The 25,553-nt window shown below is 43.8% G+C and overlaps 1 protein-coding gene across 2 annotated transcripts in view; it reads right to left on the reverse strand.

Moving 5' to 3' along the window:
* The window catches only part of LOC147312318 (mitogen-activated protein kinase-binding protein 1-like), a 24,364-nt gene extending 520 nt beyond the window's left edge, over positions 1-23,844 (reverse strand). The window contains exons 1-32 of one of the 2 annotated variants that reach the window (XM_086263388.1): positions 23,339-23,844; positions 21,979-22,070; positions 17,606-17,668; positions 17,461-17,518; positions 16,039-16,209; positions 15,626-15,763; positions 15,208-15,390; positions 14,017-14,177; positions 13,630-13,819; positions 13,091-13,228; positions 12,808-12,998; positions 12,640-12,731; positions 12,403-12,528; positions 10,122-10,192; positions 8,914-9,035; positions 8,744-8,819; positions 8,517-8,628; positions 8,360-8,423; positions 8,099-8,209; positions 7,774-7,931; positions 7,503-7,540; positions 7,065-7,265; positions 6,845-6,978; positions 6,579-6,685; positions 5,225-5,413; positions 4,846-4,912; positions 4,196-4,351; positions 3,787-3,938; positions 2,856-3,458; positions 2,665-2,752; positions 2,380-2,462; positions 1,309-1,394 (exon numbers count right to left, since the gene is read on the reverse strand). In XM_086263388.1, coding sequence (XP_086119514.1) covers positions 1,309-1,394; positions 2,380-2,462; positions 2,665-2,752; positions 2,856-3,458; positions 3,787-3,938; positions 4,196-4,351; positions 4,846-4,912; positions 5,225-5,413; positions 6,579-6,685; positions 6,845-6,978; positions 7,065-7,265; positions 7,503-7,540; positions 7,774-7,931; positions 8,099-8,209; positions 8,360-8,423; positions 8,517-8,628; positions 8,744-8,819; positions 8,914-9,035; positions 10,122-10,192; positions 12,403-12,528; positions 12,640-12,731; positions 12,808-12,998; positions 13,091-13,228; positions 13,630-13,819; positions 14,017-14,177; positions 15,208-15,390; positions 15,626-15,763; positions 16,039-16,209; positions 17,461-17,518; positions 17,606-17,668; positions 21,979-22,070; positions 23,339-23,434 — 4,317 coding nt within the window. In that variant the 5' untranslated portion in view covers positions 23,435-23,844. Of the gene's footprint in view, positions 1-1,308; positions 1,395-2,379; positions 2,463-2,664; positions 2,753-2,855; positions 3,459-3,786; positions 3,942-4,195; positions 4,352-4,845; positions 4,913-5,224; positions 5,414-6,578; positions 6,686-6,844; positions 6,979-7,064; positions 7,266-7,502; positions 7,541-7,773; positions 7,932-8,098; positions 8,210-8,359; positions 8,424-8,516; positions 8,629-8,743; positions 8,820-8,913; positions 9,036-10,121; positions 10,193-12,402; positions 12,529-12,639; positions 12,732-12,807; positions 12,999-13,090; positions 13,229-13,629; positions 13,820-14,016; positions 14,178-15,207; positions 15,391-15,625; positions 15,764-16,038; positions 16,210-17,460; positions 17,519-17,605; positions 17,669-21,978; positions 22,071-23,338 lie in introns of both variants that reach the window. The other variant, XM_086263387.1, reaches the window with a different exon arrangement.
* Positions 23,845-25,553: the final 1,709 nt, after the last annotated feature.

Genomic DNA, 25,553 nt, shown 5'->3' on the forward strand with positions numbered 1-25,553 from the left:
TGTTAAAATACTCAACTTTACAGAAGAAATAAACATGTTTTCCACCAGATAGAAAATGATTGTAGTTCTTATAGAGCACTTTCCCTTTCATAACAAAGTGTGAATGTTTTTATAATTCACCCATTTAAAATCTGTTAAGCATTTAATATGGGCTACTTTGTAGCTACTTTGAATGGCAAAAGTAGCTACACCCATCCTGTTCACCATTTAATGTACTAAAACATACACTTTATTTGGTAAGTATATATTTTTTTAAATCTTTTTTTTTTTCACTAGGCCACCTACACATTACACCAACAGGAGCTGCTCCACCCTGGAAACCCATGAGCTATGAAGCTCCCGGCACACAGTTTTTGATGATAATGACACAGGAGTTACTGAGTCAGCAAAGTGCTTGTGGTGACTTTAACAAAATATGTGCCTCAGTACTCAGCAACCCCGCTCTATAACGCTTCCACTTTACAGTAATATCACATCATGTAGTATCTGGGAGGGAAGAAATTTCACAAGCTAACTTTTTGCATAGTGGCATCCTATTACACTACAGCATCTCGTTTAAATTTAGTAAACTCTTGAAAACTAATTTTTTTCTCACAAATGTTTGTAAAAGCAGACTGCATGGCTAGGTGTTTGATTATATACACATGTGGCAGTGGGATTGAAAACACGTGAATTCAAAAATTAAGGGTTGTGACCAATGTTATCTATATAGTGTACCTTCCAGTGTGGCTTGCTGTGTAGTTTACTGTACTAGCGTCCCATCCAAAAAGTCCCTGCTAAGATTTTGGTGAGTTAAATTCTACAATTTCCTGTGTTCATTACTCAACCCTAATCAGCAGGTATCTGGATCCATGCGTGCACACATACACTTTATTGATACTTTATTGATACCCTAACCCTTGGTTGGATAATAGATTGGGTAGCAGGCTAACCAAGCTAGCATGCTAACCAAGCTAGCTAGCATTAGCTGATAACAGTTAACCCTCTTGTTTAAATGTAGTCACTTCTGACTATATTTAAAAAACAAAAACAAAGCAAAAACAACAAGGTGAAAGCCATGTTGAGAATTTTAAAATGGGTGGCTTTAAAATGCCCAGACACACATGTCTTTTATGCAGTTCATGCAGTCAACAGGCAGCCAGGGGCACACACAGATGGGCAGTGCCTTTATCTCTTCTTTCGCTTCATCAGATTATAGATGTTTGCTTTTCCCCTTTGTCTTATTCTCTCTCTGTTTCCTGCTTTCTATCAAGTTCTCCATCCACCCACCATTTTCACGCATTCATATACACAGACGCACACACTGACCGTAGTGTATAACATGACAGTTTTCCGCAGACTGCTGTGAAGGTCGGTAACAACCTGCCTACAAGTTTCCAAGGTGACTGAGCGATCTGCAGAGAGAGATAGAGAGAATGAATTTCAAGTACGGCACAGCATGCAGAAAATCAGCACCAAACCCAGAAGCACAAATAGCACAAACACAAGCGTGCGCTGTTATCGAGCGAAGTAGGAGAGCGGTAAACGTTGTGCAAAAGGTTGAAGAGCATATAAGAAAGAAAGAGGGAAAAGTTGGTATCAGAAAAGAAACAAACAGTTGAGGAGGTTGCTGCAAAAAGCTGCAGAGCTGTAACAGTGTAAACTAAGAAAACTGATTTCACAGTTTATATCATCCAGCAAAACACAGTTTCAGGTACAGAGCTGCTATCACTTAATGCCATTTAAGGTTTCTGTGTTTTTCAAATTGAAATGAAGCGAAAAGAAATTCCTGGCCTTTGAAAGGCGCTTATCATTCAGGGAACAGCCGGGAGGGAAGTATGACGAAGGGGATGGCGTTATTGTAAGATTCACCAGAGCACTTTAAAACTATTAGATACCTTTTATTTACTGAGCGAGTGAGCAATGTGAGGAAAACTCTGCACTGCCCATTAACTGAGGCTTTGTATTTGACGTCACAGCAGAGTCTAAGTAATATTCAAATTCACCTGCAAATTTCCCCAGATAATGGAAAACAGTACCTGGTGTGCAAACATGAGGCCATAACGGAAAATGTTCATCCTTTTCAGGAAGTACAAATGTGCAAATTTTATGAAAATCATCCATATTTTGATATTAGAGGGAGGCGAGAAGAGGGCTGAAGACAAAGAAGCTAAAGGAATGAAAGTAACAAAATGTAACAAATATAAATGTAACAAATGTAACAAAAAAAGCAGATATTTAAAACTTGTTGTTCTGTCATGTGTCGTCCTTGTAAAGGTCTAACTGGAAGCAGGCAGATAATATGAGACAGATAAGACTGACAGGCAGTACTGAAAAACATCAGGGGACGTAGCAACAAATAAGAGGAGGGTTGGTTAAAGAAGTCGTGGGAGGACAAACCTGGCTGTGGGCTTGATGTGTGGGCCTGTTCAGGCACCAGAGGGCACTCTTTAGCTACAGCCACCTGACCTGGCTCCTTGGCACTGGGAATAAAAGCCAGAAATGTAAGTCAGTTGCAGTGGCAGTACTAATTCTTGTATATAAGATACCCAGAACTGAACAGATACAATGAACAAATACCACTGCAGCCAACTCATATTGTGTATGAAGCAAATAACTAGCAATTTGATGTGCGACTGTTAAAAAACATCTAGCAAAGTCTTCACAAGTGATATAAAACTTCACCTCTCAGAAACTGAGTCCCTTTTCTGCTTCACAGGCATGGAACATGACAAAGAGGAATCCAAACTTAGAGACAGGTGCCTGCCTAATGCTGAAAATAACAAGATAAAATCACGTTCAAGCACACAGTTAGCCGATCGGCTCCTTAGCTCTGTGGAGACATCAAAAAGTACACGACTGGCCGGCGTTCTGACCTTGTTTGTTTAGGGGAGTAGCTCTATGGTGACATCCGGGGTCTGTTGTAGGAGTAGAAGCCCTGCTGATATTTCCAGACCAACTTGAGCTTGGCTTCACCTCCAGGCACAGGCTGCGTCGAGGGCTGAGCGGCTGCTTAGGAAGTGGGATGCGAGAAGGAGGGACGTTCTGGCTGGCTGTAGGATGAGGTGGAGTCAAGGAGGGAATGTTTGATAGTGGAAGGGAATCTTTTGACGACGCAGACGATGGGAAAATCAGGACAGGACATGAGGCGAGCACGGGAGGCTCAGTTTCTACCTCCACAGACGACCTCCTCCTCTTGGAGAAAAAGGGGGATCCTGGCGGGGTCATTATATGGATGGCATCTCCAAAAGAGGAGGACTGGTTTTTTGCCACAGAGCTAGCAGTGGCGTTCATGTAAGAGTGCTGGGGCTTGAGTTTAGGGCTCTCCCATGGAAGTGGGGACTGGGATGACTGTGGGGACCCAGAGGAGTGTGAAGAAAAGCACGAGGAAGGTCTGGGAGAGGGTTCATTGAGGAAAAGCTGCTGAGGTCTCTTGTGCAACTCCCTCTGGTCACTAGAGGGCAGAGGGGAGGAAAGAGCTGCAGAAAAAGACAGTGAGAAGATTAATATGACTAATTCTAAGAAAGTAGAATTAAATTACACGTGCTAAAGTGTTATGAACTGATTCAGAAGACTACAAAGCAGTTACTTTCAACTCATGTGGGAAAATACACTGATTAATTTGGCAAATTTCAAAGAAACTGTAAGTCGGCAATGCAAATTATGTTTAAATACACTCTTGAGGCAGATTAACTTTCTCACAGTTGCCAGCGGATGGAATTACTGTAGTTCACTGAAAAATCAGACACAAACATTACAGGAACCACAGACAAATAAATGAGTGAATTGAAACCGGATCAAACGTACAGCGCGTGGCCAAGTCCTGGGCAGAGCGCGATTTTTGGATGCACGTCGTCCTGTCCAGCAGCAGCGAAGCTTTGGGGGGAGGATTAGAAAACCTCCAGAGGTGGGACCCTGTGGTCGTCGTCTTCTGGGGTGGACTGCTTCTCTCCTGAGCCCTGCTGAGACGCGATACAGCAACTTTACCATCTGTTCACGGCACGCGTGAGTATTTTAGTCACATGACTGGCAGGAATAAAGCACAGTGAAATGTCTGCTGTTGTGCTGACATAGCCTTGTGACACAGCATCTATCCCCCCATGTTGTTCATACTGATCTTTTAGAATCATTTAGTGACTTTACGTTTCGCAGATCCGGTTTTGCCTCAAAAATGAAACCCCCATGACGCCTCTTAATGTATGTGCTTTCTTCTTACTTTGGCCCTTGAGCTTTCCCAGGGGACACGGGACTCTTATTTTCTGCGTTCCCGCTTACGCCATCTTCCATCAAGGGCCGCACTTTTGACACCGGGGGCTTAATGGAGCGGCCGCCTTGTTCCTTCCCGTTCGCTTTGGCAAACAGAAGCACGTCTCTGCGCAGAAAGGTAATACCGGGTAAGAGAAGCAGATAAGTGAGACACACATTATTCCCCTAACGTATGTGCAGATTGATATTACTCTCAGGTTTGTAAAGTCAATATGAAGCCTCATCCAGCAGTCAGTTAGCGTAAACTTTAAACAGGAGGGGGTTGCACTGCTTAAACAAGATATACCATGTGAATTAGCGAGCTTTAGATGTGCTGGTAGGTGGATTTGGAGACTTCTGCAGAGAGCCGCCTCTTTAACAGTAGCTTAGACATCATTTAGCCCCCAAAATATGAAGCTGTTTACACTTATACATCTCCACCTCCAAGAATAAAAAAAGAAAACAATTTCCTGCACAAAATCACCCGTAGAGGGTTAACAATGTGACTTTAAACTGACAGCTTGACTAGACAGGGAAAGTACACAGCGGCGTGTGAGAGTCCGCATGGGTTTGTAATTATAGCTGTTGAATCCACATTGGTCTGAAGTGGTCAGGCAGTACCGGTTATTATGTCCTCCGGCCAGGAAGCGTGAAGACATACTGAGCCTCGGGACTCTGCTCTGCTCAGCTGTGGATGGACATCAAGAAAAAACAAAAAGGAAGACAATTGAGACAGAGGCAGGAAGTAGAAGTGAGACTGAGAGGATAATAAGTGTTGACTGTGTCTGAATTTGCACGTGAGGTCATTTAAAGACGTCTGGGAAATAAAGCAATAATTCTTTTCTCCATGTCTGGAGGTGTTAGCCACAAACAGGCTATACATTAGTCATAACTAGACATCAAAAGGGTATCAATCTTCTGCCCCTGGCTCCCAACAACAAAGAGAATAAGGTTATTTCCCTAAAGCTCAAAGCATGCCTGCCTGTGTGTTCTGTGTTACCTGTAGTGCAGCCCTCCGACAGCGTCTCAAAGTTCTGCTTGAGGAAATCCGCTCGATCGCCACTGTCCGTTATTGTCCTGAGAGCCTCGTCCATGCTCGTCACCCCTTCCCTTCGCTCCTCGTCCACCTCCTTCTCGTCGTTCTCCTCATCCGAGTTGTTCTCACTCAGATACTCTGCCTCTGCAGGATCTGAAAGCGAAAGCAAAATTAGACGCAGCAGAGACACAAGTATGACAGAGAAACCAAAGTCTTCAGTGGCCTTGATACAGCTTTTACACACAGGGAGGGGGGCAGCAGGTACTCTGTAATCCTTAAGAAATAACCAGCCTGGTAGTTTTATCTGACATTTCTCTTATCGAGCCTCGAAATAAAATAAAAATAAATAAATAAATAAAATCCATGTCTCTCTGCACGCCCAAATCCCTCTCTGCAGGTATGAGCTTCACTGTACATTGAAGAGATATTTTAAAGCTCCCCTGGACATTTTAAATCGTGATTTTAAATCCTGCGTTTGGCACACTTCAGAAAGAAAACCTGAGACTGAGCACAGGCAGGCAGAGAGTACTGCAACATGAAAAAACCTCACAACGTGAAGAAAGCTCACATTTTTTTTAGCATTATAAATATACAAAGACCTCTCAGTTATGCTGCAGGATCTGGTCTGGCCTTATGGACTGAAAAGGACGAAAGGCGATTATGAGGGCGGTCAGGAAGCCCGTTCTCTCACTCCCTTCACATTCCTGTGACTGCAGCAGCAGTTTGAGTGGTTTATGCTCATGTTATGCATTTTTCTTTTTTAGTTTTGTTACATTTAGTTTTGATGTTGGATTAGCTTAGATCAGATGTGGGGAATTAATCTCCCCAAGGGGGCGATATGAGAAACTGGGACTGTTTTTGAGGGCTGTAACAGGGATGTACACCAGGCTGGTCAGAGTGGCAGCAGTTTAGTGTTGCTGATGGTTTATGGTTAGACTTTTCCTAGTTTTCTTTTGCTTCTTGTTCCTAATTATTTATTAAAATTTGTGGGAACTGTGTGGCTTATTTCAGTTATGTAGAATCTCTTACAACGTGGAGATAGACATACTGGGGGTTGTAACATATTTTTAAGGTGTTTAGACTTCTTGTGTTAGTTTTTGTGTTGAAAAACTGCAAAATCTTGATGAAAGTATGTAAATAATGTATGTATGTTCTCACCAGGGCATAAGCATGAATGCATCTAAAGCAGACAGTCTCCTGTCATGTGCTACTTGCTGAAAAAGTGCAACTGTGCTTTACACCATTTTTTGGAGTTCAGAGCTTTTGCACAAAAGACTCTTTTTTTTTAATGCTGCATGCATTCAGAGTAAGACCTTACCATCCAAAATATGATCTGGGCTGGACTCGCTGCTGTCATAATCCAAAGAGCAAGCGCTGTCCTGGCTCTCGCTACGGATCCCTCGTCCTTGCATCCTGCAGTAATCGCTGATGTAATGGAATCACCGACGTGGGAGCAACGAGGAATGGGGAGGGGGGGTGCAGAAAGAGAGAAACAGCAAACTGAGAATAGAAAAGGACTTTTGTTGTCTTGCAGTGGCATTGCAATCAGTCGGGCAAAACAGTGCGTAGCAGGCAGAGGTTTACCTGTCCAGAGGACTTGTGTCGTCCTCCTTTTCCTCAGGATAGAGCACATCTGTCCCCTTGGTGTCCCTGGAAGTGTGCGAGGACAGCCAGTCGGCGTCCGGCCAGGGTTGATGTCTCCTGGGTCTCTCTCCCATCTGCAGAAAACGGGCAGTGCAATTATACACTCACGGATCCACACAAGCAGCTTCCTATATCTCCCTTATAGACAAACAGAACGTACCACAGGCTCCTGGAGGCCGAGCGAGCTCTGCCTCTCTCTGTCATGTGGGGGGCAGCTGGGGTTTTTCTTCGGAGCAAAGGTTTCCAGTTGCGTCAGGTCCAGCATGGATTTAACCATCACTTCCAATGAGCCCATACGATGAGACCAACGCCTCCGGGGACGCTTTGAGGACTCAGGGATGACTTGGCTGACGACTCCATGCTGGGAATATACATTATACACAGCACAGTACAATTATTCACCCTTTCCATCACATTTGTTGCTATGGAAGAAACTGTATGGCATCATTAACACACAGGGATGCGGGTTTTTTTTTTCCATTTTTGTTTTCTTTAATGGAACAAAAAGCAAATACTGCATGTTAGGATGCTTTAAGTTGTGCTTTCTTAGAATAGTCCAAAATGATTTATTTTATTTAAAGTCATAACAAACATCTACCTTTGTCAGCTCCCAGTCCTGTCCTTCATCTGAGCCTCCTGTTGCAGGAAGGAGCACAATGATTACAAAGTTAATAGAGGAAGTCAGTTTAAAACAATTTTGGTTGTTTTCCAGATTCTGCTGCACTCTGCAAAGAAGCCGAATGTCAGGGCAGTGCACCAGTGGAGGATTGTCTACCTATTACTAAACCCTTTTGACCTCATTGATGTAAAAAAAAAACCAAAAGCAGTTACCGCTATGTTTATTCATGTCATCAATTATCACACAGTACCTGTGTCCTCCTCTTCGTGGCTGCTGGCGGAAGAAGAATGGGTCGCGTTGTCTTCGGGGTCATTGGCATCGTCGTTCGCCGCGTTGTCGTCCTCCTCGTGTTCACGGTCGCTGTCAGAGGACAGACCCCCCAGAGCGGGAGCGCTGTACACCTCACGCCTGGGTAACACAGCGAAAGAGTCAACAAGATGACTATTCTATCTGTGTTGCCATGTCATTATACGCGAAGGGAATACATTCGCTTGAGGTGGGCTCTTTATCATCGGCGCTGGGTTCGCGGAAAGAATGTACTCAATTAACAGGTGGAGGTGTGCTGGTGTCGTCACCTGAGACTGGAGGTTTTGCTGGGTGGTGTGTTTGGGTTTTCTCTGAGCTGGTGCAGCCTCTCTCTCATGGTGATTGTCAGCTCTGGGGACAGCCTCCACACAAAGATGCAGCTGGGGGAGATAAAAGCATTAAATATTCAAGATTTCATTTCAGCTCGGAAGCATCTGCAAACACATTTCCACAGCCATTTCCTACAGCTGCAGCGGCAGAAGATTGCCTCGGCCTGGGTGCAAGGACATCTCTGAGAGGCGGTTTCTCACCTATCTCCCGATACAGAAATCAAATGCCGGCAATCGCTGGTAAACTTAATCCCAGTGACGATTTCTGCCAAACAAAAACAAGAAAAAAAAAGGCTTGTTAGCGCTCATTATGTTCTCTGTCATTGTGGTTAGATTTATTCTGTGATAGCTGCGTTACCAGAATGTCCAAACATAGTGGCCACACACTCCCCGGTGTAGAAGTCAAAGATGCTGATGGTTTTATCGGAGCAGCTGGTGGCCACGTATTGACCAGAGGGATCGATCTGAACCTGCCACACCCAACACAAAAGAGCCTTTTAGTATCTCTCTCTATATATGTGTGTGTATATATATATATACAGACAGAAAGAAAAAAGGTGTTTCAACTGTGGAGAAAAATGTTACCCTGAGCAGACTTCCATCTTCACTCAAAGATCCTTTATAGAGTTTTTTCTGTTTGCCGCTGCTGATGTTGAAAATCCTGCAGAGAGAAGGAAGAGATAAGCCCCGGCGCCTTTAAAGAACACGTTCCTAGCGAAGCTCGTGTATCTTTGAAGCCGCGTGCCCTCGCTTACCTGATGCAGCGGTCCTGACAGCCAACAGCGGCGTACTTGCAGGTGGCGTCTACGTCCATGTCGTAAAGCGTGGTCTTCCTCACCATGTGGTGAGAACGCCTGAACTCTGTTCCTTTGTCGGTCTGTGAAACAGAACAAGACAGTGTCAGGCCTGCGCTGGAGGAGGGTAGGGAAAATATCAGGGGTATTTTAGCAGAATGCATGATGTGACTTTTATTCTGAGCGTGCTGAACTCAATATAACCTGCAAAGAGAAATATGCGCAGCTTTACAGTCATTGAGCCAAGTCTCCAAAGGCTGCAGAGATCAGCTTGACTCAGGATCAATATCTGCATATTAAAAGGTGGGTATACAGCTAGTTGTTGCGTACAATAATGGAGTTGGGAAAATAGACTGAACATGTTTGGCAGTTAGAATAGGTCAAGGTTTAGACCACAGAGAATCAGCTTTTGTGCATCACTACCATCATCATCATCATCATCATATAGACATAGTCAGAAAAGGGTACTCTTTGCAGCTCATCCTTGAAAACGGCACAGAAGAAGCTCATTTCTGCTCTGCCGGAGCACAAACCTGTCACAACAACTTTCTAAAATGAGCACTCCATAAATGTCTGTACGCCAAAGAGAAGGTTCACTTTAGACTAACAAGCCCTTGTTTACTGCGCTCCGGAAAAAACAAAACAAAAAAACAACTTAATGTTCTGAGTCACTGCAGTGGCCTAAATCCCGTCTCAAGTTTATGAAAAATGCTGTAAGTGGCCTGCTAACCCAGAAGCAATTCCAGAGCAAAAGAATGTCGCCTCCTTTTTTTTTCCTCTCTTTTTTTGTATTTCATAGTTATACAACTTGTAGCACAAACGCTCCTTTTGTGGTCTGTGCTCTAGAATTGCTAAACAGATTGTGTTACCATTGTGCCAATAAGTGTGACCTAAATGAGAGGAATTAATGAAAAAAAATAAGTCAAATGCAATGAAGCTCTTTGTGGCCAGAATTAGTTATTCAGAAGAATATCGCAGGCAGTACTTTGATGAAGTCAGAATAGCTGGTTCACTGTTTCCAGTCTACAATGAGGTGGCTGTTTCCTACCTTGTTAGCATTTAGCAGCCTGCATATACATTAGCTTTAACATTGGCGTTTGGCAGGAGTTTTTTGTGTCACTCATGCTTTTGCGTGTGTTTGTTGGGTAATATCCAACATCTGATGTTACCTTGTGGGCTGTGCGGAAATAGATGCTCTTGTCTGCCCCACAGCTGATCATTCTCACCTTGTTGTCATTGGCTAAAGAACAAAAAACAAAAGCATTTAGTCATCGTGTCTTCATGCACGTTCAATCATCCAGGCAAGGAAATCCCAGAAAGTGGATTCTGTTCATCTAGACGGAACGTTTTCAGTAGGAGAAATGATTTGTGCGTGAAAAGTGTGAGAGGATTACCCTGCCCTCAACACCGACCAAGTGTGTCATTGTTGAGGGCAGAAACATGGTGGCGCCGTGGGTTCCCCAGTTTCACCCACTGTGGCCGATTTGTATATGGAGGAAGCAGAAAAGAGGACTCTACCATCCTACCCTGGGACACCACCGAGTAATCGGTTCACATATGTGGATAACACCTGGGTGAAAATCAAATCTCAGGATGTCCCACAATTCAGTGATCACATTAACTCAGTGAACAAACACATCCAGTTCACCAGGGAGGGTGTAAAAAATGACAGGTTAGCTTTCCTAGACTGTGAAATTCCTATCAGTAATGGACAACATTTGAAAGTCAATGGAAACAACCTCTAGCCAGGCGGATGGCAGAACACAGGCCAGGACTCCACAGTCTATTTACATCTACAGGCCAGTGGCCGCTCTGTCAGTGGACAGGGAGGAACAGTAGTGGGGAGTCAAGGAGGCTATTTACGTGAAAAAGGAACGGCCATCTGTGAACTGAGGGGGCCTAAGGGTACATTGTTCACTATTTTACAGTGCTGTGATTACAGCTATACCCCAACTCTCTGTGAATAGCACTCATGGAGATTGATCAATGGTCGTGACAATTTGCATGTTAATGATCATGAAACTGACCTCACAGCCCATTGTTAGTCAGTGGTGCTGGTGTCAGTCATTATGCAAATGTAGTGTTTATGAGGTTGGAGAAGCCTGCAGACAGCTGAGACTGAGAAGCCACATGAGCGATGCAACGTTTCTGCCACTGAAAATGCGACATCCAGATGAACGTTCCAGGATTTAGTCATCTTTTCATTCAAAAAATTGAAACCTGACCACAGAGACACCCCAATATTATACAGCAGCTTATTATACAATTACACTTTGACCTTTTTAGTATGAAACTTACTTTTATGTTACCAAGATAAGGTTTTGCATGTTGTTTAAGAAGTTAGCTGGTTAGCTGAGCAATCTTGTCTGTTGCAAAATGGATACAAAGCTAAAGCTGATATCCCTGCACTTCCACGTAAATAATGCAGAACTAGAGACGGAAATTTAAGCGATATGGACAAAATCACCTAAACATTACACCCACAGGAGCTGCTCCACCATGGAGACCCATGTCATAAAGCTCGGAGCACACAGTTCTTGTGCTGATGTTAATGCCAGAAGAGGTTTGGAGCTCTGCAGTTATTGAGTTAGCTTAGTGTTCTGGCATCTTCTATGCAATACGTGCTGCTACACTGGGCAACCCCGCTCTGTATCTTTAAGTGGTGTTTAGGGGTGAGAGCCGCTGTGGTTTCTAAACCACTTTGCAGTAATACCACTAATACACACATTTTTTGACTTGCTGCAGTGGTGGCATCCCATTAAAGTACCAGTTTAAAATGACCCGCTCTTTCATAAATGTTTTTGAAAGCAGGTTAATGGGACTGAAAAAAAATCTTTGAATTTCAAAGATGAAGAGGTGTGGCCCAGTACTTTTTGTCCATACGGTGCATAACTCGTCATTTCTTTCTCTACATGGAAAACAGCTGTAGGCCAAATACTTATCCTTTTTCTGCCCACTGACTCATCATTTGCAGACATGACCACCATGCAGAAATACACCAGAGGAACTCAAACCCAGCTAGACTCATCCCTAGGGCAGCATTTCTGCAGTTCAGCTTCTTCCAGCATGAAGTAATTGGTAGCTTAAAAGCTAAGCTTTCAAAGTAGTTTGCCCCAAACTGCCTATTTTATATTAACCCACTATTATCAGTAAAAGAATTTTACAGTTCATGAAAAAGTCCAGAGACAGTAGATTAGTGCCTCTTCAAAAATCTACATTTGAAACCGTGACAGTAAGTGGTGCAAACATTTCATATCGGCTGAAGAAGAGAAAGCAAAGTGCAACTGAAAGGCTTTGCTCAAGCAACCAAAACTCCACCTGAATACACACGTAACCGTCATTTATTATTGAAACAAGTCGTGCGGCGTGTGAAATAAAAGAGCGGAGATGAAAGCGTCGGATTAAGGAAAGATTAGCCGTCAGATGTTGACAGCTTCTCAAGTGTCTCACCAGCAAAGCGGACGGCTGTTATGGATGAAGAGTGTTCGTCGAGTGTTTGCACCAGACTGTAGTCGTCTTCTGCATCCAAGACGTGGATCAGACGATCCCTGCTGGCTGTGGCCAGCAGCTTCAGCCCTGAGAGAAATCAGACCACATAATCACCTACTGTATTCACAGCCAATGTGCAAATATTCTCCAAGCGTGTCATCATTATAGTAACTAATACAGTCTCACACACACACTGACCTGTTTCTGGTTTACTGTATTCGAGGCTGAGGATCTCAGCATCATGGGCTTCCACCTTAAGAATCTCCTTCATGCTGCTGAGGTCATGAACCCTGCAGAATATCACAGTTTTAGGACAGAGGTCACGTCAGTCTGTCATCAGCCTCAGCCTTAGTCTTCTAGTCCTACCTCAGCATGCCATTGCGATCTCCAGATGCCAGGTGTTTGCCGTCTGGGCTGACACAGATGGTCCTGATGCCCGTCCTGGTTTCCGCTGTCTGTCCATCCCCCGACTTGACCTCTGAATTCGCACTTGTTACACACTCTGAATCCAGCAAGGTGCTGGTGTTCCCGTCGATGTAGATTATATTCAAAAGATCCTTTATAGAAATGAGGGAGACAGAAAGTAACTCTTCACAGCTGTACTTGAAACACAGCTGAAGAGAATACGGATCTTGGAAGTCAACCTCACTTGGCTCAGGATGTTTGGAGAATGAGTTTGTGTCCAGTCGTCCATGCGCCACACTCTCACGGTGTTATCAGCTGAACTAGTGAGGAATGCGCCTGATGACAAACCAGAAGCCACTTCTTCTGGAACATCTGGAAACACCTGGGGAGTAGTGACAAAAGGAGGAGGTTCAGTTAATAATAAACTAGATGAGGGTAAAAAAAAGCACGATTTTAAGAAACAATTAATGCTGTAAGTTAGATTTCTAGAAATGCAGTTTCACTATGCTGTGAATTGTCTTACATCGACTGTTATCACCAGTTTCAAGCTGCCAAATTCTGATGCACAATGTTCAGTACAACAGCACAACAGCTCCAAGTTTCCCAGTTTTGTTCGTGTAATGATCCCCAATGTGCCGCAAATTACTAACCGAATCAATAGGTAGAATCCAATCTGTTGTACTGCTGTAATCCTATTGAGCCAGGAGGCTTGAGGAAACACACTGAACATCTCACAGCTTTTAAAGAGGTTATATAAATTCACTTCCTCCTGCATGCATTTACCTCCAGGTCCCAGACACAGGCGGGATGAAAGAGGGCAGAGTGCACCTTCCCCACCCGCTGCACATCTCTCACGTCCCACACATACAGGCTGTGGTCATTATATACACAGCTGAGCCGGCAGCTGACGGGGTCATAGGTAACGGCAACGGTGTCTGGGTAACGGGCATCCGCTGTGGCGTTGAACAGATGACTGTGGGAATGAAAGGTTGGGACAACAGGAATAGATGTTTTCTTTGTAAAAATCCGACATCCTCGAGAATAAAAAACATTTAGACGAGACTCGGGCTTGCACTGCTTGAGACAGAAAGCTCTATTAATAGAGCTCACTTGATCCTGCAGTGGATCAGTGCTAAAGAAAGGCCGAGTTACTCCTGAGCTCTTCCTCACCTGGCCTCAGTCATGGAGGAGACGTCAGAGCCGAGGGGGTGCGGCCACGGCAGCGTGCACACAAAGTGCAAGTCAGCGGGTCTGAAGGCTCGCACCGTTCCATCGGCACAGCCGCAGAAGATCATGTGTTCAGACAGAGAGAGCGACTGAGCCAGCCCGGTCTGCACGGAAAGACACATGCCAGATAATCAGCTCACAAGTCATAGCTTCATAGTCTTTCTGAGAAAATGGTAAACATTCGTATTCATTCAAGTCTGAAAAATTAAGCTAATTATGCTCCTGCAGATAATATTACATCATTGCTTTGGCTGAGTCCTCTGCAAAGGTTACGGAGGAGTAGAAAAGCAGCCCCGTTGGAGCTTTTCCAAACACATCCTGTACCTGTCCTTGCTTCTAAATCTTCTAAGATCCTCTTCACCCGTTCAATAAACACGTATGGTTACTGACCTAAGGCATTTGTGCCTGTACTGTACTCAAATAATAACTAAATGAACATGCATGTTAGTGCTGAATGAGGCCAATACCACATAAAGAACAAATATGTTACATTCAGCTACCATTTAATAAAAATGAACAGTAGTGGCAGTTAAGAGTAGAGCATTGTTTCACAATATTTTGCTTGGCGATACTGTAAAGATTCAGGAGAGCAAATATCATCATTTTTATTAAGTAAGTTAAAATACTCGAACAAGAGGGCTCATGTCCTACACCACTGACTGACTGCAACAACTCTCAGAGAGGCTGTCGGAGGTCTGCAAGTAACTGCTGTCTAATCTATAAATGCAGGTTGCAGATTGCCAACATGCTGGCATCAGTCTGAACGAGTCTTTGTTAATAAACACAACATGAGGGAAGTCGACTCAACAGATTTGAATTCGGTGATTTATCACAGCTTGACCCCGTTCAATTCATCTTGTGGCAGGTTTTAGTCAAAGTGTTGGTACTTGACAATATAATTTTGCAGCAAAAAATTACATAAATCCAAATAATTTAAGTATGATTACTTTATCTTATTAGATAAAACAAATACTGACAAAATTTTAATTTGAGATTTATGAATATCTCATTCATTTTGTTTTGTTTTCTTATATGTCACAAAATGTTAAAAATCACATTGATCATATAGTGGGGGTGTCTGGTTAGTCCCACCTCTACCTTTCACCTGCAGACAGCCCCTCCCCTCTCACTCACCCGAAGGTCCACCCACTTGTCCAGCATCCTCTTGCTGTTAAACTCGCACAGCAGGCCAGAGGAAGTAATGCAGAAAGTGGAGTCTGATTTAGAGCCACGTCCACAAGCTACATCACAGAAGAAATTGTTCCTCAGCTCTCCCAGCAGCCCGGAGCGGCCCAGCAGAGGCACAGGAGCGCTGGCCTACATAGCACAGAGAGGTGATGGTTAGCCGATAAAGCTCCAACTGAAGGAGTTAAAGCGCTTCCCTGAAATGTTGCATGTGTGCTGCTGAAAATTAATAATCCCTGGGTCTCACAAATGTATTTGCATAATGTAAGAGTGCACTAAAGTTATTCAGTTATGCAAAAATAAAGAAGAAGTAAAAGGTAGGGAAATAACTCCAGGCAGTAATAAAAGATAGGAAAGCCTCTCATACCTTGTTGGCCTTGCAGTGATCCAGATACCAGAACTTGACATGCCTGTTCCCCACTGTGACAAAGTAGGAGCTGTCCTCGGAGAAAGACACACCTTTCACCTTACTGGACACCTTGTTAGCGGCCACTATTACATCTTTCTGCAAAGAACAACACATTCGAAAGAGATCACACAACTAAAACACAATAGGACTCGCTGCTCAACAGTGTAACATCACATTCACTACGTGGTTTTAGACATTTTCACTACTTTAAAGTTATTTTTTCATTTAGAGTTTGAAAAAATTGAGCTTAAAAATTGCCAGTCATCAGACATTAAACCATCATTGTCCTGATTAAAGCAGTCAGGAGAACGGAAGAAGGTGTAAAAGCACAAGTAGGATTTGAGCTTTAGAAACTTTCAAGGGAGACAAACCTTCCACGCCCAGACGTTGACCATCATGTCATGTTGATTTCCTACACTGACTATGTATTTGCCATTGGGGGAGAAAGCCACACAGGAGACGCCGTACTTGTGCTTCTGGAGCTCGGCCACTTGCTTCCGTTCTGCCACGTCCCACACCCTCACCGCCGGTAGGTGACCGCTCTGATGAGAAAAAAAAATGGTAAGGGGGGGAGGAGTCGACGTTTAAAAACAATGTTAGGTTGTTAGTAAGATGGCGAACACTCCTCCATTCATACACTAAAGGGTCTTAATGTTTTCGTCGACTGAAACAGGCTCCGCTCAGGAGTCACCTGTCATTCCTGTCTGTCCATCTCTCTAGAAGATCATCCTCTCTCTGTCCTCTGATTGTCTACTTGTCCCTTGACCTGCTCACATTATTCCCTCCTGGGGATCGAAAGTTCAGCAGACTATTTGTGTAGTCTCCTATTATAATATGGTAAAAGGACCTTTCAAAGGTCAGAGTTATTAGGTCCAAAAGAAATAGTGTGACATTCAACTGAAGACAGAGCTGCATACAAAAGACACACAAGAAGAGGAGGACAAAACAGCCTGCACATCCGCTGTCAGCCTGCCCCTGTATGTAAATGAGCTACTGTTTGATGAATGAGTGTGTGTGTGTGAGGGACATTTCTTATCAGATCACTCACTCGGGCATATCTTTTACTCCTCCTTTTAAAGGGCCTGTGGGAAAACATCTAATACAGCTGTGATGCGCTCAGCTTTGATCACCGAGCACAGCGGGTTAAAAAGAGGGCTCTAATATTTCTCCACCACATCCACTACGATCTCTAACCAGTTTTAATTACTCAAAGTATTCTAACGTTGGGAATTTAGCACATGGTTCCCTTTGAATTCCAGGAGAATCCAGGAGAACAGCCTATCCTCAAGTCTATTTGGGCTTTTGAACTTTGGTCTTTGTCGTCATGGCAACTGCTGCCTGCCCATCCACTTATGCAGAGAAGTCTTTAATCGGCTTTGATTGGCCGGGGAGGATTAAGATAGCGTGTTGTGTCGAGGCCCGCGTTGTAACTACAACAAAACCGATTCAAGATGCTTGACTGAAAAGACACATTACGCTGTGACACGACAGAACAAGGCCCTCTAAAGAGGAGAGGCTGCAAACACAGAGCTCTGCAGCAAGCCTCCATCCTGCTGGGGTGTCCGCAGCACAGCGCGCTAACTCCTTCTTATACTGTGGATAACTGAAGACGCGAACAAGCTAATTCTCTGGATTCTGCAGTAAATCTGAATTACTACAAACACCAGTCCTACTGTGATGTTCACTTGACACAGCAAAAACCGAAGAAAGCTAAACAGAAGACGAGAGGACAGACGCAAGTTTGAGTTTACCCGCAGAGACAAAGTGAGAAAAGTGAGGGTGATGAAACTCACCTCTCCTGTCACCAAGTGTTTGCCGTCAGGGGAAAAAGACAGAGCTGTGATGGTTTTCCTGTGAGAGGGACAGAGGATAACATCACAGCATGATTAGTTCAGTGCTGCTCTGCTTCAGTGAAGACTGTACTCGTGGGTGACTCACCTTGAAGTGTTGATAATGTGGTGCTGCCTGTTCTTTTTGGGGTTCAGTAAGACTACCACACACCTACAAAAGGAAACCAAGAAATGCAGTAATGCATATTAATGTCTGATATGGAAACAGGTTGAGAAACGATGCACATACTTAAGGAAAATGGCCATTTTATGTTAATAAATTAATGACAGAGTTTATAGGTGCAAATGTTTAAACATTCAAACTGTGCAACTCCAAAGAAAGCCTGATGCTAATGGCTGAATTTTATCTGGAAGTTTTTCCTTGGTGGTAACAGCGAGAAGTAGAAACACACTGTAAACATTGGTGCTGTTAATGTTCTAGGAAAGCATTAAATAATTGACATGTGTAGTGATTGCGAAAAAACAACTAATCATGTGCAGAAATGAATTTATGAAACTTACAAATGACCAAAAGATCAGCTGGATAACTTCTAATTCCTCTTTATTTTTATTTAATTTTACCCCACAACACAAAAATAACCCCAATAAATCATCAATATTTTCTGGTTTAAATCAGCTGTGTGTGTTGTGGTCAAAACTCTGCATTCATGATTTGTGTGAATAGAATAGAATAGAATAGAATTCAACTTTATTGTCATTGCACATGCACAGGTACAGGGCAACGAAATGCAGTTTGCATCCATCCAGAAGTGCTTTAGTGATATAGATATATTACAATATATATTAGCAATAATATAGATATGTGAGTATATTACAGAAATGGGTCTATTATGGTATGTTATAATGTACACGGTATGAAGTATGTTGTGAATATTCTATAACTATAAGTATGTACAGGCTGTAGTGAGTACAAGCTATGTACAGGATATGAACAGGATATAAATATGAAAAACTATACAGAATATGAAATAAATAACTTTACAGAATCTGGGATATACAGCTATACAGAAATGGGAACTATGCAAGTTGTAAACAGTTGTAGGATTAAAAATTATCGAATGTACAGAATGATTATTTACACAGAGCTATACAGTAGTGCAGTTAAGATAAGTGAGGGTGTAGATAGTTTCTACAGAGGCTATATAAAGTGCTAGTGGTTGTGAGTGGTGGTTCAGTCCATGTTATTATTGTGTTTGAGGGTACAGTTGTCCATTGTGGGTGTGTGTATGTTCAGTCCATGAGTTTAACGTGGGTCAGATGTCAGGAGGCAGAGTTCAGGAGTCTGACAGCTGTGGGGAAGAAGCTGTTCCGGTACCTGGTGGTCTTAGTCCGGAGGCTCCTGTGGCGCCTCCCAGAGGGCAGGAGGGTGAAGAGTCCATGTGATGGGTGACTGGGGTCTTTGATGATTTTCCCAGCCCTTTTCAGACACCGCTTCCTGTAGCTGTCTTTTATGGCAGGAAGTGGTGCTCCGGCGATGCGCTGGGCAGTTTTCACGACCCTCTGCAACGCCTTCCGGTCCGAGGCAGAGCAGTTCCCGTACCAGACTGTTATACAGTTGGTCAGGATGCTCTCGATGGTGCAGCGATAGAAGTTCACCAGGATGTCTGAGGACAGGTGGTTATTCCTCAGAGTCCTCAAGAAGAAGAGGCGCTGGTGAGCCTTCTTGACCAGCTTGGAGCAGTTGGTCGTCCAGGTGAGATCCTCGGAGATGTGGACTCCCAGGAACTTGAAGCTGCTCACACGCTCCACAGCCGTCCCCTTAATGTGGATGGGTGGATGTGGATCAGCATTCCTCCTGTAGTCCACGATGAGCTCCTTGGTCTTCTCGGTGTTAAGCAGCAGGTTGTTTCTGTCGCACCACTCAGCCAGACGATCCACCTCCTCCCTGTAGGCGGCCTCATCGTTGTCACTGATGAGGCCAATCACCGTGGTGTCATCTGCAAACTTAATGATGGTGTTGGAACCATCAGCAGGTCTGCAGTCGTGGGTGAAGAGGGAGTAGAGGAAAGGGCTCATCACACAGCCTTGTGGTACACCGGTGTTCATTGTGATGGTAGATGAGCAGCGGTTATCCAGCCGGACATGTTGGGGGCGGTTGGTCAGGAAGTCCAGTAACCATTTGCAGATGAGGGAACTGATACCCAGGTCTGTCAGTTTCCTGATGAGTTGTGAGGGGTGGATTGTATTGAACGCTGAACTGAAGTCTATAAACAGCATTCTGGCGTAGGTGTTGTTGTTGTCCAGGTGTGAGAGGACAGAGTGCATTGCGATGGAGACTGCATCCTCTGTGCTCCTGTTCCGGCGGTATGCGAATTGGTGGGGGTCCAGGGTGGGGGGGAGACAGGATTTGAAGTGTGCTAGGACCAGTCGCTCTAAGCACTTAGCGATGATGGGGGTGAGTGCTACTGGGCGGTAATCATTGAGGCAAGATGGGTTGGAGTTTTTGGGTATCGGGACGATGGAGGTGGATTTGAAGCAGGCCGGTACCACAGCGTGGGCCAAGGACAGATTGAATATGTCTGTGAGCACTCCTGCAAGCTCCCCAGAACACGCTCTGAGAACACGCCCGGGGATGCCATCAGGGCCTGCAGCCTTGTGGACATTGATCCTGCTCAGCACCGCTCCTACATCGGTGGGGGAGAGAGTCATAGGTTGGTGGTCTGGCGTCATGTCTGCTTTGGTTGTGGTTGTGGGGTTCCCTCGCTCAAAACGAGCATAAAAGTTGTTGAGCTCGTTGAGGAAGGAGACATCAGAGGATGCGGGGGAGGGTTTGGTGGTCCTGTAGTCTGTGATGGTCTGGAGTCCTTGCCACATGCGTCGGGGGTTGGAGTTGGAGAAGTGTTCTTCTACCTTCTTTTTGTAATGGTGTTTGGCTTTTTTGATGCCCTTCTTTAGATTAGCCCTGGCTGTACTGTAGGCGTGTGCATCTCCTGACATACAGATGAAGTCAGGAGCTTGCGCACCCTCATCGTGGGCATGGACGAATGATGATTTTAGGCTTTTAATGATTCCTTTGAACTGTAAATACAAGTTGTTTCGATGTGTCACCACTTTGCAGAGTGAAGTGAGTTTTACATTACTCCAAAATCGACACCTTCAAGCTCGGCTGAAGTTTGCAGCTGCCAACATGCATGACCAAAAAGCCTTGGAGTAATATTTTACAGTCAGAAGAGACAAAAATTGAGCCATTTGGCAACAATGACAAGGGGTATGCCTTTCCGGAGTAAAGGTCAAACCTAAGCACAATGCACCTCCTGTGAAGCAGGGTGGTGGTAGCATCATGCTCTGGGGTCGTTTTGTAGTTGTACATTGCACCAGTTGGATATATTAATGAAGAAGGAGAACTACCTCCAAAATTTTCAGCTTCACCATAAATCAAAAGCTAGACGACTGAAACTTGGAGATGACTGGGTGTTCCTACAAAAACGAAATGAATAGGAACACAAGCGCGCACACACATTTTAAAACTTGGGTTGGGAAAGTGCACAAGATTTTCCGTCCTTAGTCTAGTTTTCAAAATACAGAATAACTTCCTTAGAGGGAACATTCAGAAAGAAGATTACACTACATTACATGAAAAATGAAAGCACGACTAGACATAACGTGAGTCATTTTTAGTCTATACTATATATTTCATCATATACTTTTCCATATTGAAATAACGGACGCATAATATTGTTACCTATTAATTCAAAATCCTTTTTGCATCCTAGCTCGTGAGCAGAACTTAGATCAGCATTGGACCTGCTAGTGAACTGCACCGTGCCAGGAAACCTGGTACAGAGCAGCTTGCACAGATTTAAACTGAGACAGCAGGTGGGTTGCCAGATTGTGCACCATTTAGTACAACGATGAGCAGAACCATTTGTGCAAAGACGTGCCCATGCATGCCTCACACAGACACACACACACACACACCCTTACACTCCTTTACACGTTGTTGCAATACTGCTCTAATTCTCCTCGTTTTTCCCCTTTGACCGCTGGCCTTCTTAATATTAATACAGCTTTGTTGGAAGGTTCCAGAACAAAATCAGCTCAAGTGCACAGATTTTGTTGCGACCTGGCAGGACCCTCTCTGCTTGTTTTTAAACACTGCTTTCACCCACTCCGAGGCCAACCCCCCCAGTATCACCACTGCAGATCTAAACCATCCAGCATAACCATCCTCATTTTTATATTCTATGCTGATTAAAGCTATAGCAGCAAGAATTAATAATACTGCACAACAAGCTATCACTGTGCCAGAGACAGCCTCCCCAAGGATGGGATAAAGAAAAAAACCCAACACAGAGCTCCAGTCCTCTGAGATGATGCAGAGATAACACACACGCAGAAATTTGCACACTAAACATCCGCATGAGGTAGATATGATAAGGCAGCTGGGAGCGAGCAAAGTGCTGATAAGTCAAAGGTCAGATTAGGAAGATAACAACGCATAAACAGTCTCTCTCATCTCACCCTGCAGGATAGGCCACAAGTCCAGATCGAGGGTCGCAGGCCAGAGCGCTGTTTCCTGAAGAGGTGATGCCCAACACTTTTTCCAGAGTCACCTGTAGAGAGACAACACAGGGCGGGTTTGGTTTTCAGGAATTCATCATAATTAGAAAAGAAAAATAAAATAGTGGAGGCTGACAGAAGAATAGAGAGAGAAGTCAGTAAAGACACAAGTAAATGTGCTGTTTGTGTACAACATTCTGGCATCTTATGTATTAAAAAGCAGCCTTTCCTGGCAGTTTCAAGATTCAGGCTGTCAAATCTGAAAAGTATTGATCACCGTTATTGTCTTTATTGCACACCTGCACAAACTCTGTGATAAACGAGCAGACTCTGAGCTGCTGATGTGCAGCACCAAGCGTGTCTTTGATTGATACGTGTCCAACAACAGGCTCGAGACAGAAAACTGTCGTCGTTTTATCTTTTGGGTGTTTGAGGCGTAAAAAAAAAAAGAAAAAAGAAAAAGATCTCAAAGACAAAGTGAGGATGTGACAGCTGGCTTGGCTGCCTGTCTGTGTCTGCCTTGGGAATTAGAAACCAACTGCTGGCATCACTGATTAGTCTGAGTGAACATATGAATGTAGCCGAGCCTCAGTGTCCTACTAACAAAAGTGCAATAATAACATCAGCAAACAATAAAAAGAATCATAACAAATGCTTTCTAAGAACTCTAAATTAAAATTTTTTGTTTTTTTTAACTGACCAGTGTTAATAGATCATTTATAAGCAATTAATAAGCCAACCTTTTGGGTTGCCAGGTTATCAAAATGTCAATTTTGCCACTGTTTAAACATCACATTTGGCAGTAAATCAGCTATTAAATCGTGAATGCTTGCTTAATATAGGTGTTCCCAGTCCAGACACTGCAATATCTTCATTTTAATAAACAACGCCAGCTGTTCTCATAATGATTTATCACTACTCTGCCAACAGGTCGCAATAGCTGTTTTAATAATAATAAATGAGCGCCTATCTCTCAGTTTTCCACCCTGTAACGCGTGACTTGTTACAACCTGTGCATCAATAAATTGCACAAAAATACAGGATGCGGTAAAAACAATAAAACCGACAGCTCATATATAGAGGCTGATGTTTAATTTCTTTTTTGGTGAATACAATAAACATGAATTTTATGGCAGTTGTTTCATGGTTCAGGTTTTACAGGGTTAAGCAGGTGAAACGTTTGTACCTTAGATTTCCAATAATTACAGTAAAGTATCTCAGATCAGATTTTAGCTCCAGGTAAGCCTGCAGCACTAACAGGTCTGCAGCGGGACGCTTCTTCTGTCCGGCTGTTCTACTCACACATCAGAAGTTTTCGTACCTTGCTGGTGAGATTTTCTTTGCAGTTCTTTCCGGTGGATGGAGAACGCAGAAACTTCCTGATGCGACTTTTAATGGTGAATCCATCGCCCGGCATTTTTCTTAGCTTGGCAGCCCGGAGGCACGGCTCTGAGGGCTGCTGACCATCCACTGTGGCAATCCACGGACTGACGGAGTGTGGCGCGCACACGGGCTGGAGAAGAAGAAGCGAAGGGGAGCGCGTAATGATCCTGCTCCCAGGACTAAAACCTTCCGGCTGCAGAGCTTTACAAAGTGTGACAGAACTCCTGCAGCAGCCGGTGGGACATGTGGAGGCTAATCTCTCGAGTAAGTTCGCTGTTCTCTTCTTCTGTCGTTGCAGGTTCTCGTCTGAGCGCTGCGTTTGCAATGACAGGAGGAGACGGAGTCGCCGCTCAGCTCTTCGCTTGTTCCCGTGTGCCAGTGTGACATCACTGGTTTAATCCGAACCTGAACTGGTCCCATTCAGTGATTACATCAGCTTTTGCGCCTGATTTAATGGGATTAGAGAGACCGGTGCAGGGGACGTTTTGGGGAGCCACCAAAGAATTTATTAGGCTGCTGATTAGCAGACAGAGGTTCACTTATCTGGAAGTTCACTCGTAGTAAATGGGACTGTTTGCTTAAGTTAAAGCAATTTAGGTTTTGATTGTGTCTTTTTTTGAACACATTGACTCACGTTGTCTTGCACGAAGGCGATAATTAGTGCGTGTTAAGGAACCCATCCATTTGAATGAGATTTTAATTATGAAATGTCTTCGTGGAAGATCTGCATTCAAACCACATCCTTTCAGAGCACACTGCACTTATTTTTGCCAACCTACTGGGTTTATTTATAGGTCTTCTCAGCAGACCTTTATAGTTAATTATTATTTTTGGTAACAAATAGCTAGTAATACTAACAGTGAGCTATATTCTGTTACAGCTTAAGTGAATCTGAAGACTTTTGGTATAAAATAGTGCTTCACAAACAAAAACAAACACAATTTTGTGATTACTACCAAACTACCACCACAAATGTGCTGTTCCAACTGATGATTGGATGATCGGCCATTTAAGTGTTCTAATTCACCTTAGTTTAAAATTATATCTTGAAGGTTGATATCAACAAACTCACCTGCCAATAAAACACAGCCAACTGCACCATACAGTATTGTAAAATACCATATTTATAATTAACTAGTTACCAGAAATGTGTACCTTAGTTGTGTACCTGGGCCCTTAAAAAAGAGGAACGCACCGGCCAGCTCGGCTGCACCAAGAGGCCACAAAGACTGCAGGAGATGACTGAAGTGCATGATGACAGAATTATTTCCATGGTTACAAAAGCCAATTTCACAACATCTCACAAAGTCAAGAATACTCTCAAGTTGGTGCACAACAGTCAGAGTAAAATCAACTGAATAAGTCACATGATGGGGTGGGGCAAGGTCTCACAATGGGCGCACCCAAAACAGTCTTAGGGTTTCCAAATCTGGGACTATCCACCAATTGCTCTTAGAAATGAAAAAGCTTCTTGGATGAGAAGTGAAATGTCTTCAAGAAACTTATATAAGTCCAGTTGCTTTTCCTTCCAAGCTCCTTAGATTACCATAACCTGGATGACTGAGATGTATACTGGTCACACTCCATAAAAAGAATACCCGATTAGTTTGCCAGAAAACATGAAAGATCCTGGACAGAACCAGGAATAATTCATTAAAGCGCGGAGGAGAGGGACAGCTCATGAGCAAAAACAAACCACACTAACACAGTGGAGGTGATGTTAAGGGCCTGTTTGGGTGCCTGTGGAACAGTTCAGTCAGTGTTCATTGATGATGTGACTGCTGATAGAAGCAGCAGGATGGATTGTGACATGTACAGGGCAACAATTTCTCCTCGGATTTAGACAAATGCTGCAAAACTGATCAGACAGACTTTCACAAGGCAAACAAATTAGATATTCTTCAATGGCCAAGTCAGTCACCTGATCTCAACCTAACAGAGCAGGTTTGCAGTTCTTACAAAAACTGAATGCAGAGACCCACAAATGAGCAATAAGTGAAGGTGGCTACGGTAAAGGGCTGACAGGGCATCTCGAGAGAGGAACCACAACAGTACTTGGTGATCTCCAGAGATTGTACCTCAGGTGGTTGTTGACAGTTTGAACGTTTATTCATAAAGATCTCAAAAAATACTTTTTAATCCTCTTGAATTTA

The sequence above is a fragment of the Aulonocara sp. 'chitande type north' Nkhata Bay genome, linkage group LG15 (genome assembly GCF_057382095.1).
Source record: "Aulonocara sp. 'chitande type north' Nkhata Bay isolate Kocher_YH1m ecotype deep benthic linkage group LG15, A_spYH_male_GT1.1, whole genome shotgun sequence".
NCBI lineage: Eukaryota > Metazoa > Chordata > Actinopteri > Cichliformes > Cichlidae > Aulonocara > Aulonocara sp. 'chitande type north' Nkhata Bay.